A 15,559-nucleotide genomic window follows, 5' to 3' on the forward strand; every position below is an offset into this window, starting at 1 on the left:
ATGAAAAGACATAAGAATATGGATAGAGAAAAGAAGCACAAATAGATATTATTATGTAGTAAAGAAGACTTTTGAACTAAGGACTCAAAGACTTGGCTTTGTTCTTTAACTAGCTTAGTAATCTCAGACTAATGACTGAGCTAGTTTGGGTCCTTATCTATAAAAACTGGGAGGGCCCTCTAAGTCAGAAATTTCTACGGCCCTACAGTCTATAATCCTATACCTGGAGGAGAAAAAAATTCTTGGAGTAAATGGTGTGACTAGAGCCAGATGAACACGAGAAAGATTTAGGTTCTTAGACAAGATAAATTTTCAGAAAGAGTTGAAAAGTTTGAACACAGGTTTTGGTAGAAAGGAAAAAGCAAGGTTTATGGTAACAAGGAATGACTAAGATAATGGCTTAGGAGTAGGAATGGGAAGTATAATGCTGGATAAAAAGGCCTGGACCAAATATGATCTGGATAAATCATTTCTCTTTTCTGGGTCTCAGCTTCTCCCAGCTCTGTTTTTCAAAGAAGAAAATTTCACAGGGAAGGAAATGGCATTCACGTTTGTCTAGCTGAAACAGAGTCTGAGTTGAGTATTAAAAAAGTTAAGGTGGGTTGGAGTGGAGGAAGGCTGATGAGGTGTCTTGAAACCCATATTAAGGAATTTCCCTGACATAGAACAGAGCAATTGGTTTTTCCCATTAAATTCTCCTTGGTTTTTCCCATTAAAATTCCAGGATTGGTGCCCTCTCTTCCTCATCGTAAATGTTGATGAACACATTGAACATTACCAATTGCTCAGGGGAAAGGAATCAAGATTGGGACAACTCTTTTATGCATTGGCAACAACTGCAGGTCTACAAGATGACCCCAGTAGACCTTAAGGACAGGAAGATAATGTCACTGCCGGCAGCCAAAAAGATGAACTACAATTCTAGGGAGGAAGCGAAACAGGCAATTTCAAAGAAAAGATTCTTCCAATATGCAGAATTACAATCTCTGAACACAACAATTTGCTGGGCTCTGTTTTGATTTTAATGACTGCATGATTCAAGATGAAGCGTTGGTAGGTTGAACCACGAGTGGTCCTCAGCTGTATCTGGGGAGAGTCGGGGGGCTAGTTGGCAGTAGCCCATACTCATCTGTTTTTCAAAGAAAGTCTTCAAGGGATCCTACCAAGCCAACTGAGTGGAAACCTTCGTGTCTTAGTCTAACGGAAGAGTAGAACAAAAAGTCTCCAGGTAGAAGTAGAAGATAGAAGTGAAATAGGAATGAGTCCAGATGACTTACTTTTTAAATGTATATCAAGGTACAGGAACTCAGTGAAATAGTCTGGGTTCTCTTTGAAGGACTTTAGCGAGTTTTCCCCCCTGTGGCTACACTGAGACCAGAGTACCAGCTTTTAGCGGGGAGGGAGGGCAGAGAGATGGAGGACAGAGCATGGTGAAAATGATCATTGTTTTCTCTGAGATAAAACCCCAAGCTCTATTCTATTCTAAAGAAAGAAAACTGTCTCTCTGGGATTTTTTTTTCTTCACCATTCTTGTCTTATTCAGGAAAGAATAATAAAGGGAGTGAAATAAAAGAATGCTGTTGTCTACTGAGGGCCTTTTGTGTGCTAAGCACTTTTTCATCTACTACTGTTTCTTTTAATCTCCACATTTTTACAGATGAGGAAACTAGAGGGGCAGAGTATTTAAGTTACTTCAGGTTTCCCCACAATAAAAGACAGAAGTGGTATTTGACCCCAGTTCTTCTGACTATCAAGCCCTGGCTCTTCCTACACCAAAGGACAATGGGCCATTAGCTCGTCGGGGGCGGTGGGCAGACCATATAAACTGCAAGACTTAGAGCAGCGCTCTCAAACTTGAGGGTGCAGCTGAGTCTCCTGGAGGGACTTTTAAAACCCTGATTGCTAGACCTCTCCCCCAGGGATTCCAATTTTGCACATCTGGAGTGGGGCCCAAGAATTTTCATTTCTAACCAATTCCCAGGAGATGCTGCTGCTGCCAGTCCATCCGGGGCAGTACTTGAGAATCATGGGCTTAGAGCTAATACATGTCCAATAGTGGAAAAACATCTCCCAGTATATGTTTTCATGACAGGAGTTAGGGAATGTGCCGGTGTCATTCTTCTATAGGAAGGCTGACACATCCCAAAGTGGACTTAGAATTCTCCATATTCGGAAAGCTTATAGAACCATGTTTTCTTGATATCTGATTCCATGGCAAGATTTCACCAACAAAACATTCTCATTCACTAATGTGTACAGTTACAGGATTGTGTCTTTGTGAATTTGTTTATCTGCTAAAATTGATCTGTAGTCCCAAAATCAATCTAGCAATGCCTTTTTTTAAAATAGGCTCCACACCCAACATGGGGCTTGAACTCATGACCTTGCAATCAAGAGTTGCATGCTCTACTGACTGAGCCAGCCAGGTGCCCCTCTAGCAATGCTTTTGAGTTCATATGTACACATATGTAGAGCTGTGAAAAATGTGAGCTGCCTGAAGCACATGCGTGTTCCCAGCTGTCAAACGATATGAAGTTCCGCCTTCTTGTTTCAGCTCTCATTCTGTAAATAAATGTCCTATTCAAGGTCCATGTAGTGCCATGTTTTTCACAATTCTGTACTCTTTGTTGGTGATTTTGTTGTTTTAAAAGACCTCCAAGTATAGTGCTCAAGTGCTGTCTAGTGTTTTTATTTTATTTTATTATTATTATTTTTTAAGATTTTATTTATTTGAGAGAGAGAATGAGAGAGAGAGAGCACATGAGAGGGGGGAGAGTCAGAGGGAAAAGCAGACTCCCCGCTGAGCAGGGAGCCCGATGCAGGACTCGATCCTGGGATTCCAGGATCATGACCTGAGCCGAAGGCTGTCGCCCAACCAACTGAGCCACCCAGGCGCCCTGTCTAGTGTTTTTAAGTGCAAGAAGAATATGACTTGCCTTACAGAGAAAAAATGTGTTAGATATGCTTTATTCAGGCAAGAGTTATAGTGGCTGTTGGCTGTAAGCTCAATGTTAATGAATCAATAATATATATTAGATAAGATGTCTTTAAACAGAAACACACATGAATGATCAGTTAGTGCAAATGTTGTGACTAGAGACTTGTAGGAACTGAACCCTGTATTTCCCCTGGGAGCGATGGTTCAGTATTCACTAATTCAGCATTCACAGTGACTTCATAGAACATAACTACCATGAAAACTGAGTATTGAGTGTGTATTGTAAGGAATCTGAGGTGGTAAGGTGCAGGAAGGAACCATAAAAATCAAGAAAAGAAAAGAAGGAGAAAAGCTTGAAAATTGGCTTGAAGACTATGTAAGGCTTGGCAAATGCAAATATATGTAAATGAAATTACAGGCAAAACTATGTTGTTTCTCTAGTTATTTCATATGCAGCATATAGGAAAATATTAGTGATGATAGTTTTGTAACATCTCAGCCTTCTCCTACTGTCTCCTTGCAGATAATATATGGTGTTTAAAGAGTGGATCTTATGCCCACATCTTCATCAGCTCTGTCTTTCGAGAACTGTCAGAACACTTTGCACTAATGCCAGGCTTCTCACATTCAGTACCCAGGGCTGGAGGAGGAAGGGCAGGGGCTCACAGCTGCTATTTATCTCACTCCTGTTGTAACCAGGGAACAATGGATCCTGCTGATGGAGGGATGAGAATAATACTTCCATTGTTGGCAGAGCAGCTGAAGGTGGAGCTCTGAACTTGGGGATCCGCTCCTGCTCCTGTCTTTTGATTCTGAGTTTTCTCAGGAGCTTAGCCACTTTTCAAAGATGTGCTGTTATGCTGGGAAGTCAGGAGAGAAATCTAGTATCCAATACAACACAGAATCATACACACAAAAAAAATGCAAATAATTGGCCTAAAACTCAGACCATACTTAACAAAGAGAACTCTTCTCAGAGGTTTGGGTGGGGTTAGCTCTATGTAATCCCACAGTCCTCTGCATAAGCATAGTAGGACCAAAATGTTTGGGGAGGAGAGTTCCAGCCACATGGATGAGACAGTGACAGGACTATCACTGAGTCAGAACAATTAAAGATCATTTTCAGTTAAGTATACAAGATACTCTTTTTTTATATGTTCTAGCTTGAAAAATGTGTGGTTTTTATATACTTCATCAGTCTTCGGTTTGTCACAGAATCAAGAGAGATTCTGTGTGCTATTGGCAGTTCTATTATGCTCCTACTAGGTACAGCTTCTCCTCTGGATTACTTGATGGCCCAGTGTGAAAGGGATTGGAGTGTCTATTTCCTTAACATTATGCTCGTGGGTTTATTTTTATTTTAAGATTTTATTTTATTATTTTATTATTTTAAATTTTGTTTATTTGAGAGATAGAGAGGGAGAGAGAGAGACATAGAGAGCACAAGCAGGATGAGGGGCAGAGGGAGAGGGAGAAGCAGACTCTCCGCCAAGCAGGGAACCCGACATGGGACTTGATCCCAGGACCCTGGGATCATGACCTGAGCCGAAGGCAGACACTTAGGTACCCATTAAGATTTTATTTTTGAGTAATCTCTACACCCAACATGAGGCTCAAACTCACAACCCTGAGATCATGTGTTGCATGCTCCACTGACTGAGCCAGCCAGGTGCCCCTATGATCATGGGTTCAAATTCCATTTTCTCTTACAGTACATGTGTTTTGCCTTTAGCCACCACTTGATGGAATGATGTGCTTATACTCATCTTTCGTGTGTTGATCTTGTCTCATCTTTTGCTTGACCTGCTTCATGGCAACATTCACATTCTATTAATAGAGTGTACTATGTTTGCATTAGAAATATTCCTACAATGACTATTCCTCATAATTGGTCAGGAGGGGGTTGGGACTTGAAAAGTGACTAGAAGGAAGGTTATGGTGGGATGATTGGAAAGAGGGAGTGGGAATCAGAAGCAATTTTGCTGAAAGTAAGATCCTTTAAATATTCAGAGTACTCAGAGAACCAACTCCCCGGTCATGTTCTCAAACTGTTTATTTTTTTGCCCTTTGATTTAATATTCAATTGGACAATTTTTTCCCATTTTTTAATTTTCTTGGTGTATCTCATTTCTCAACCTCTTGTTCTTCCTTGCTCATTTTTGTTATTCTTTTTACCAGCCCTCTGAATCTCTCAACTTCCTTTCCCACTGTTCCTGTTGGTTCTAAAACCCTGTGGTCACTCAAAGCTTTTTATAAGACTTTGTATATCTATAATATGTTATAATAACGGTTGTTCTGGGCATGACATTATCCTAAGCACTTTATACACATTAACTCATTTAATTCTTATAATACGTATATGAGATAGATTCTAAGTAGGACCCCTAGTCCCAGGAGGAAACTGAAGCACAGGGAGGACAAGTAACCTGACCAAGGTCACCTCTCTGGGAAGTATAGGACCAAGGATTCAAACCAGCTATTCTGGCTCTAGAGTCCACGCTCTTCACCACCACACAGACTCTCTTACAGTGAATGATATAGCTTCTATTAGCACTGCACAGCCACATTCTTACTGGTGTCTGTGGCCCATGATTTTCTGTGCTTCTGAAACTTCCCTCAGCAGGCTTTCACAAAAACTACTGTGATGGATATGGTGGTACGCTGCCCAGACCTCCCTTCAAAGAATGATTTATGGCCCCAGCTATTGGAAATGTGACCGACAGCTACATGTTTCAGAGATTATCTCAACTGCAGAGAGCCTAACTCTTGAGCCTAGCTCAAGGTCATGTTCTTCTCAGGCAGCCCATATCCAATGACCAAGAAGGGTATAAAGACTGCTGTTTTGGTCAAACATCGAATTACTTGATGAGCCATCTTAGTTCTACACTTCCCTGTGGATTGGGATGTGGCTGTCATCAGGCCTGCATGGCAACTCAGCTTCTCCTTCTACTCAATTTTACTTCCTTCCCCTTTCTTCCTCAGTTGTTGATCCCAAAGACACTCTCTAATAAACTGAGATCATTACCATAGGCTTCAGGCACATAAAAAAGAGCATAATCTTCACTCTGTAGACTGAAATGAAAGGAAAGAGGCAGACTTATGGAAAATCTAAGAACAAAGAAAATATTGATGATAAATTTTAAAGATTCCAGACTTATCATCTTGCATGATTTTTTTTTTTTTTTTTGAGAGAGAGAGAGAGAGCACATGTGCATGCAAGTCGGCGGGGAGGGGCAGAGGGAGAGAGAGAATCCCAGGCAGGCACCGTGCCTAGAGTGGAGCCTGATGTGGGGCTCGAGCCCACAACCCTGAGATCATGACCTGAGCCGAAATCAAGAGTCAGACACTTAATTGAGTGAGCCACCCAGGCGCTCCTCATCTTGCATCACTTTAGCCCAGTTTCCATTCATCATTTCTGAGTGATTTTGTTATCCTCTAAAACTTTTATGTAACAATATGGCAATTCCTCAAAAAATTAAAAAATGGAATTACCATATGATCCAGCAATCCAGCTTCTGGGTATATATCCAAAAGAAGTGAAAACAGGGTCTCAAAGAGGCATTTACACATCCATGTTCATAGCGGTATTATTCACAAGAGCCAAAACTGATGGATGAATAAATAAACAAAATGAAATACATGCATACAGTGGAATATTATTCAGCCTTAGAAAGGAAGGAAATTCTGACACATGCTAGAAAAAGGATGAACCCTGAAAACATTATGCTAAGCAAAAGAGGCCAATGACAAAAAGACAACTATTGTGTGACTCCAGTTATATGAGGTACTTAGGGTTGTCAAATTCATAAAGACTGCAAGTAGACCAGTGGCTGTCAGGGGCTGGTGGTGGGGAGGACACAGGGGAGTTGCTGTTTAATGGGTAGAGTTTCAGTTTTACAAAATGAAATGAGTTCTGGAGATTGCGCAACAATGTGAATGTCCTCAACACTACTGAACTGTACCCTAAAAAATGGCTGAGATGGTAATTTTTTTAAAAAGATGTATTTTAAAGAGAGGAGGGGGGCAGAGGGAGAGGGAGAATATTCTTTTTTTTTAAGATTTTATTTATTTGAGAGACAGAGAGTGAGAGAGAGAGATATCATGAGTCGAGGGGGAGGGTAGAGGGAGAAGCAGACTCCCCATTGAGCAGGGAGCCGGATGTGGGACTCGATCCCAGGACTCTGGGATCATGACTCGCGCCGCCGAAGGCAGACGCTTAACCGACTGAGCCACCCAGGCGCCCAGGGAGAGAGAATCTTAAGCAGACTCTGCGCTGAGTGAGGAGCGGCTACGGGGCTTGATCGCACACCCCTGAGATCATGACCTGAGCCGAAATGAATAGTTGGACGCTTAACTGACTGTGCCCCCCAGGCGCCCCAAAGATGGTAATTTTTATGGTAAATTTTATGTCAGTTAAAGAAAACTTTTATGTGGCAAGATGTCAAAATTAAGTTTTGGCAGGGCAGCATTGAAGAGAACATTGCTCAAACTTTTCCTGTGTACACAGTTCTCTGAAAATGATCATAGATCTGAGATCCTGCCCAGCGTAAGCCTTCGAGGGAGAGAGGTAAATCTTTCCCCACAGGATACAAGCAGAGAAGGACGAACCATAGAAATGATCCCTGGAAGTATAGTCAAGCAGAGAAGGACAAAGCCTTGAAGAATCATGGAAAAGAACAAGCAGGAAGTTCTTAGGGGAAAGGGTGCCAAATACAGGAGTGCCTGCCACAAGCTTTGACACGTGGCGGCGGCAGGGACAGGCACTTGTTGGGTCCCACAAAGAAGATCTGAAGGCAGAATAAAGGAAGAGAGTGGAGAGAGGGCCGGGGTTCATGGCTCCAAACCAGCTGGAGCTGGTCGCATACCACAGCCTGAGGAAACTGCTCGGAAGAACCTTTTGTTGTGAATCTCAGAGGACAATCGTAATGGCAGGTGCTAAGCAGGAAGAACCAGAAAAACAGTTCTTGAGCCCCATTCAGCAACGCTGGGGATAAATGCCTGGAAGGATTCAAAGACTGACATTTTAAAAGCAAAGATGGCAGTGCAGGACAGATAGGGCATCAGACGGAGGATTCTGGCAGCCCGTGGCAGGAGCTGAGGAGACGCTGTGATAGCGCATCAGTCTCCCTTGAATCCTTGGGTGCCAGGTGGTTATCTGGACTTGGTCTTGGCCTTGGCTCATGACCTTGGCTCATGACAAAGAAAGAGGAGCCAAACAAACAGGTGGAAAGGAAAGCTAAACCTTGTAGGGGTTCAATTTCTGAGTAACCCTAGCCAACTGCCCAGCCTGCAACTATTTTTCTCAAAGCGTTGTCGCTATCCGGCTCTGCAGCTGTAGGTGCCCTATTTGACACGCAAGTGAGAATTACCTGTCCTGCTCAAATCCATCTGCTTGTCTTTCCCAGAGACCCCTGAAAATGGTCTTGTTAATTTAAGATGGTACAGATTTGCCCTGGATGTTACCGAAGAAGTCCCTTTGAAGAACTTTTTGTATTATTTCCTTCCCTCCTTCCTTCCTTCCCTCCTTCCTTGCTTCCTTCCTTGCTTCCTTCCTTCCTTCCTTCCTTCCTTCCTTCCTTTCCTCCCTCCCTCCCTCCTTCCCTTCCTCCCTTCCCTCCTTCCTCCCTTCCCTCCTCCCTTCCTTCCTTCTTTCTTGTTCTTTTTTATTATGGCGAAGTACATGTAATATAAAATTCATCATTTTAAAGTGTGCAATTCAGTGACACTAATTACATTCACAGTGTTGTGTAACTATTACTGTTATCTATTTCCAAAATGTTTTTGTGACCCCACACAGAATCTCTGTACCTGTTAAACAATAACTCCACATACCTCCCTCCTCAGACCTTGGTAACCTCTTATCTATTTTCTGTCTCCACGAATTTGCCTACTGTAGGTACGTCATAAAAGTGAATTCATACAATATCTGTCTTCACATAGTATATCTTTAAGGTTCATTCTTTTTGTACCGACTTCCTTTCTTTATAAGGCTGAATAATATTGCATCATAGGTAAATCATATTTTGTTTGTCCATTCATATTTTGAACACATGGTTCTTTCTATCTTTTGGCTATTGTGCATAATTCTGCTATAACATGGATGCAAAATATCTATTTGAGTTGTTGCTTTCCATTCTTTGGGTGTATACCCAGAAGTGGAATTGCTGGATCATACGGTAATTCTATGTTTAGCTTTTGAGGAACTGTCAAACTGTGTTTTGTTTTGTTTTGTTTCAAACTGTTTTTCATAGCGGCTGCACTATTTTACATTCACATCAGCAAAGTACAATGGTTCCAATTTCTCTACATCCTTACCAACTTTTGTTATTCTCAGCTGTTTTGGTTTTTTTAAATAGTAGCTTTCCTAATGGGTATGAAGTGGTATCTTAATATGGTTTGTATTTTTGTAATGACTAGTGATATTGATCATTTTTTCATGTGCTTACTGGCCATCTAGTTATCCGTCTTGGAGTAATATCTATTCAAGTCTTTTGCCCATTTTTGTATCGGGCAGTGTCTTTTGTTGTTGCTGAATTGTAGGAGTTCTTTGTATATTCTGGATACTAAACCCTTTTAAAAAACAATTTGCAAATATTTTCTGCCATTCTGTGGGCTGTCTTTTCACTCTCTGGATTGTGTTCTTTGATGCATAGGTGTTTTAATTTTAATGAAGTACAATTTATTTGCTTTTTCTTTTGCTGTCTGTGCTTTTGGTGTCAAATGCAAGAAAGCATTGCTAAATCCAATGTCATGGAAATTTCTCAAAAGTCTTTTCTAAGCACTTTTTTTTTTTTTAAAGATTTTATTTATTTATTTGAGAGAGACAATGAGATAGAGAGAGCATGAGAGGGGGGAGGGTCAGAGGGAGAAGCAGACTCCCTGCCGAGCAGGGAGCCCGATGCGGGACTCGATCCCGGGACTCCAGGATCATGACCTGAGCCGAAAGCAGTCGCTTAACCAACTGCGCCACCCAGGCACCCTCTAAGCACTTTTTGTTTTAGCACTTATATGTGGGTCTTTGGTCCATTTTTTTCAGTTTTTATATACGGTGTAAGATAAAGGTCCAACTTCATTCTTTTGCTTGTGTATATTTCGTTTTTCCAGCACCATTTGTTTAAAAGACTTCCTTCCCCCATCTTATTTTCTTTTATGTTTACATGATTTTAGACTCCCTGCATTGTAAGGAAAGTGAGAACTACTTACATTGTAAGCGATATATAAGTAAAATATATTTAAGTATATGGTAATAAAACCCGATAACTATGATACAGAACTATGTTCATGTTACAAATCCAAGTTTCACCTGTTATAATCCATATGTCAGCAGCCTGAAAAGATTCTTTCTTTTATTGATCTCTTAGCCTTCATTGTCTATAATATTTTTTAAATTTTGCATCAATTCTTTTACAGAAATATATTTGGCATTAACATTGTGTAAATTTAAGGTGTTGTAATATTTTTAAAATTATTAATTGGTTCACCTCTTACTTTAGCCCCGATTTTTTTTTTTTTTTTTTTAGCTTATGAACAACAGAAACTTATTTTTCACAGTTTTGGAGGCTGGAAAGTTCAAGATCATGGTGCTAGCATTTTCAGTGTTCAGTGAGGGCCTGCTTCCTAGACTGCACCTTATCCATAGCTAACAGATTGATGCTGGTTGTTTGCAGGAAACATCAGCTCTTCCCCATAGGGTCTTCTTTACCCCATAGGGCTGCTTGAATATCCTCACAATATGGTAGTCAGCTATCCTGAGAGGGAGTAATCTAAGAGACCAAGAAAGAGGTTCCTACGATCTCTCAGTAGCTGAACAGTTTATTGTTATTCTCTTAACTTCAAGTTAAGGATCCATGTTAGGCATGAGGTCACATGCATTTGATGTCCTCTAGTACAGTGTCATCAAAGGGAGTATATGATTATGGAGGCTGAGAAGTCTCATGATCTACTGCGCCGGATGGGGGCCCAGGAAAGCTGGTGGTATAGATCCAGTCCAAATCCAAAGGCCTAAAAACCAGGAAAACCAATGGTGTAAGTCCCATGGAGAAGCAACCAACTTCTCTCCGGCGTAATTCTTATGTTCTGCCCCAGAACTCAGACTGAGGTCAGGGAATTCCTACCAAATCCACCCAGCACTCATGCACACACCACCTCGAAGTGCAGGGGAATCTGTGCCCCACAAAGCAAACCTTGACCAATGTGATCAAGAACCAACCCCTCCTGATCTAAGGTGGATAATTCTGAGGCCATTCCACAGAGCTCCTCAAAAAGCCCTAAAGAGATAGAGATGCAGTTTCTTATAACAACCATTTTGAGATTACACCTTTGTATTGGTTTTCTCTCCTTTCCTGTTTTACTCTCCCTACCTCTATGGGATTACTGTCCCCGAGCCCCAAATACTTTTACTCGAGGCTTGGTCTCAATCCTTGCTTTCCAGGAGGAACATGGGCTAATACATCAACCTTAGTCTTTTGATATCTCTTGTATCTATTTTTAGGTGAAAATAACAAATGATTTCTTATAACCAGTTAAAAAAGACTAAGAGGAAAGTAGATGTTGGGAGTCAGCAAAGATTTGGCTATGTGATTAAGATAGAAACTCTTGGTTTCTGTATCAGGCTAAGCTAAGGCAATAGCCTGAAAATAGCCATTATGGAATCAGCTATTTGAAGGCACCGTCAGTTGACTGGAGGCTATAATTTGTCCTGTGTGTCATTATAGTGCTTCCTTCACAATGCATTGCTCTATGCAGGGAGAACTGGTGTGATAAGTTCTCACGTATAACCGTGTCCTTCCCCTTGCTCTTTTAAACAAAAAGTTTATTTATTTGTTTATTTTTAAAGCATACAATCTGGTGGTTTTCAGTATATCCACCAAGTTATGCCCTCATCACCACTATCTAATTCCCAAACATTTTTTATCATTCCAAACAGAAGCCCATATTGATTAACAGCCACTTCCAGTTCTCCCTTTCCTTCAAGTCCCTGCCAGCCATGAATCTACTTTCCGATTATATAACTGGTCTATTCTTGACATTTAATATTAATGGAATTATAGAATATGTGGCCTTTTTTTTTTTTAAGATTTTATTTATCTGACAGAGAGCAACACAGCGAGAGAGGGAACACAAGCAGGGGGAGTGGGAGAGGGAGAAGCAGGCTTCCTGCCGACCAGGGAGCCCGATGCGGGGCTCGATCCCAGGACCCTGGGATCATGACCTGAGCAGAAGGCAGACACTTAATGACTGAGCCACCCAAGCACCCCAGTATGTAGCCTTTTCTGTCTGGATTCTTTTACTTACTATAATGTTTTCAAGGTTCATTCATGTTGTAGCATGCGTCAGTGCTTCTGGGGTTCTTTCTTGACATGGACCAGTTCCTTGCTACCAGCTGGGTGTCCTACAATTCAGCTCAATTCTGACTCTAACCCCTGGAGTTAACATCAGACCTTACAAGGTTAAGGGGTCAGTCCTGTGGGACTAAACCCCACTTCAGACACCACCTGCTAATGGGGTGCCCAGGCTATCCATATTTCTGCCCAGCCAACTACAAATTCAGGGGTTTCCATGAACCCACATCTTAGGTTTGATAATTCACTAGAATAACTCCAACTCACAAAAGCACTTTACTTATTGTTACCAGTTTATTATAAAGGATACAACTCAGGAATAGCCAAATGGAAGAGATGCATGGGGAAAGTACGGCGAGAGGAGGTACAGAATTTCCATGCCAGCACTTTGATGTGTTCACTAACTTGGAAGCCCTCTGAACCTCGCTGTTTAGGGTTCTTTTATGGACATTTCATTACTAATTGATTAAACCATTAGGGATTGGTGATTGAACTCAAGCTTCTGTCTCTTTCTCTTCCCTGGATGTTGGGAGTGGGACAGAAACTTCCAACTCTAATCATGGCTGATCTTGGTTGCAACCAGCTCCCATCATGAAGCTATCTAGGGGCCCACCAAGAGTCACCCCATTAGTATGAACTCAGGTATGGTTAGTTGAAAGGGGTTTGTTATGAATAACAAAAGACTCTCCGATCACCCCATCACATAGGAAAATCCAAGGGTATTAGGAGCTCTGTGCCAGGAACCTGGAAAAAAGACCATATCTACATTTCTTTTTGTACCATAATACTTTATTCCTTTTTATGACGGAATAATATTCCAGTTTATGGATATACCACTTATGTTTATCTATTCCTCTACTGATGGACATTTGGGTTGTTTCCACCTCTGGTTATTATGAATAGTACTGCGGCGAACATTCGTGTACAGTTTTTGTGTGGACATACGTTTTCTTTCCCCTTGGGTAAATACCTAGAAATTGAACTCTGAATCAAATGGTAACTCCATGTTTAACTTTTTGAGGAACTGCCAAACTGCCAAACTCTTTTCCAAACACTCATATTTTTTTAACTTTATATGTACACTATTTAGGTTTTATCCCCCAATTAACTTTATAAACTCCTTGAAAGAAGGACCAATGTTGGCCGCCGCCACCGCTGCCGCCATCGTGCCAGCCCCTCGGGTCTCAACGAGGCCGGGTGACGCTCCAGAATGGGAGACAAGCCAATTTGGGAGCATATTGGATCCAGCTTCGTTCAACATTACTACCAGTTATTTGATAACGACAGAACCCAACTAGGCGCAATTTATATTGACGCATCATGCCTTACGTGGGAAGGACAGCAGTTCCAGGGGAAAGCTGCCATTGTGGAGAAGTTGTCTAGCCTTCCGTTCCAGAAAATCCAGCACAGCATCACGGCACAGGACCATCAGCCCACGCCAGATAGCTGCATCATCAGCATGGTTGTGGGCCAGCTCAAGGCTGATGAAGACCCCATCATGGGGTTCCACCAGATGTTCCTATTAAAGAACATCAACGATGCTTGGGTTTGCACCAATGACATGTTCAGGCTTGCCCTGCACAACTTTGGCTGACCTCCTCCCAGCCAGGCACTCATGCTGTTTCCTCCTCCCTCCTCTTCCTGATACTATTCACACTCCTCCAGATGCCCCAAATATCATACACAAACGAGCAGGGCCGCGGCGGGAGCGGGCGCAGTGCGCTGCTACCGAGGTATTGTGCATGATGTTTGGACGCTAGACTAGTTGCTTCTGACAGGAGAAGTTTGTGTTGTACCAGCGCATGCCTTGGAAAGACTTAAGTAATGCAAAAGGTTGTCTTTTTTTTTTTAATCTACTGACAAGTTGCTCTAGTAACCCAAAGAAGTGAAGGAGAAAGCAGCTGCCTCACCGCCCAGATATTGATTTGTTCGGATGTTTCAATAATGCCTCATGATACAATAAAACCACAAAATTTTCTTAACAAAAAAAAAAAAAAAAAAAAAAGAAGGACCAATGTTTTCTACTTCCCTGTATCTGCCACCATATTGATCCTAATGCTCTGCACCTAGTAGGAACTCAAGTATTTGTGTGTGATCACATAATTAAGACAATATGGCCTTTATCATGGGAGTCAGTAGAAAAAACTGTCTTATTGTCAGCTGGTTGGTGGATATTTATAGATATATCTAGCTTTTTTGTTTTCTTTGCTTTCCACTCAGGAAAAATTCAGGCAACTGTTGTTGTATGTAAGGAGTGGGGTTACAGAGAATGGCTTACCCAATCCTTCTGGTCAAGTGCTTATACCGATTCCCAGAGAATGTTTATCAGTTCTTATTCAAAGTAATGTATCCAATTTAAACCATACTTACGGACTGGCAATAATTTGGAAATATTTTCCCTGTACTAATCAACTCATCTCAACTCTCCATTCATGAATATAGGGCCTTACTCTGGGGGTTAGTCAGGACTCTTCCAGTTGTGAATAACAGAAAACCAACTTAAAGTAACTCATGCAAAAAAAAAAAAAAGAAAAAAGAAAAAGAAAAGAAGAGGAAAGGAAAGGAAAGAAAAAAGGAGGAGGAATTTATCAGCTGTAAATGTTAGTTCCTAAGCTTTGGGCAAGGCTGAGTCCATGGTCATCACATTGTTTGCTCATGCTCACTGTCTTCCTGAGTCTGTTGGCTCTGTTTTATCTGTTTTGACTTTCTTTTCTTTTCTTTTTTTTAAGATTTTATTTATTTATTTGAGAGAGAGAGAGAGAACACAGAGGGAGTGCGAGGGAGAAGCACACTCCCTGCTGAGCAGAGAGCCTGACGTGGGACTCCATCCCAGGACCCCAAGACCACGACCTGAGTCAAAGGCAGACACTCAACTGACTGAACTACCCAGGCACCCCATGTTTTGACTTTATTTTCAAAAAGACTCTCTCTACCCGGCAGTACCATGTCCCCTGGCAGCTCCCTTTGCTTCTCATTATTTCTTTGACATAAATACTAGAAAGCAAGGCAGCTACCAGGATTGGATAAATTCAATTTACCATCCTAGTGGTGACAAAGGAGCCTAACATCAGGCTGAAGCTTATTTTCTTATCTGGATGGAAACTCTGGAGATACTCTCGGAGTCTAGATATCTAGACTACTTCTCCCCACCACCACTTCCTCTAGATATTCTTGGTGCACCCAACCTGCACCACATGTTCAGATTGCAAGTACCTAATCCTGTGCTTGTAAAGGGACATATGCTGTAGGATGACTAGAAAATACCGTGTCTCAGGACCCA

General features: G+C 41.6%; 1 protein-coding gene across 1 annotated transcript; it reads left to right on the forward strand.

Annotated features, from left to right (window-relative positions):
- The first annotated feature begins 13,427 nt into the window (after positions 1–13,427).
- LOC118025502 (nuclear transport factor 2-like) lies at positions 13,428–14,284 on the forward strand. Its single transcript, XM_035027903.1, has one exon. It carries the CDS (start codon positions 13,490–13,492, stop codon positions 13,871–13,873), a length of 384 nt encoding a protein of 127 aa, XP_034883794.1. The 5' UTR covers positions 13,428–13,489; the 3' UTR covers positions 13,874–14,284.
- Positions 14,285–15,559: the final 1,275 nt, after the last annotated feature.

The sequence above is a fragment of the Mirounga leonina genome, unplaced genomic scaffold (genome assembly GCF_011800145.1).
Source record: "Mirounga leonina isolate KUSES-001 unplaced genomic scaffold, KU_Mleo_1.0 Mir_201, whole genome shotgun sequence".
NCBI classification, from domain to species: domain Eukaryota; kingdom Metazoa; phylum Chordata; class Mammalia; order Carnivora; family Phocidae; genus Mirounga; species Mirounga leonina.

Excerpts from the sequence above, each read along its gene's own strand:
- LOC118025502 (XM_035027903.1), top strand. The coding sequence starts at position 13,490 with ATGGGAGACAAGCCAATTTGGGAGCATATTGGATCCAGCTTCGTTCAA.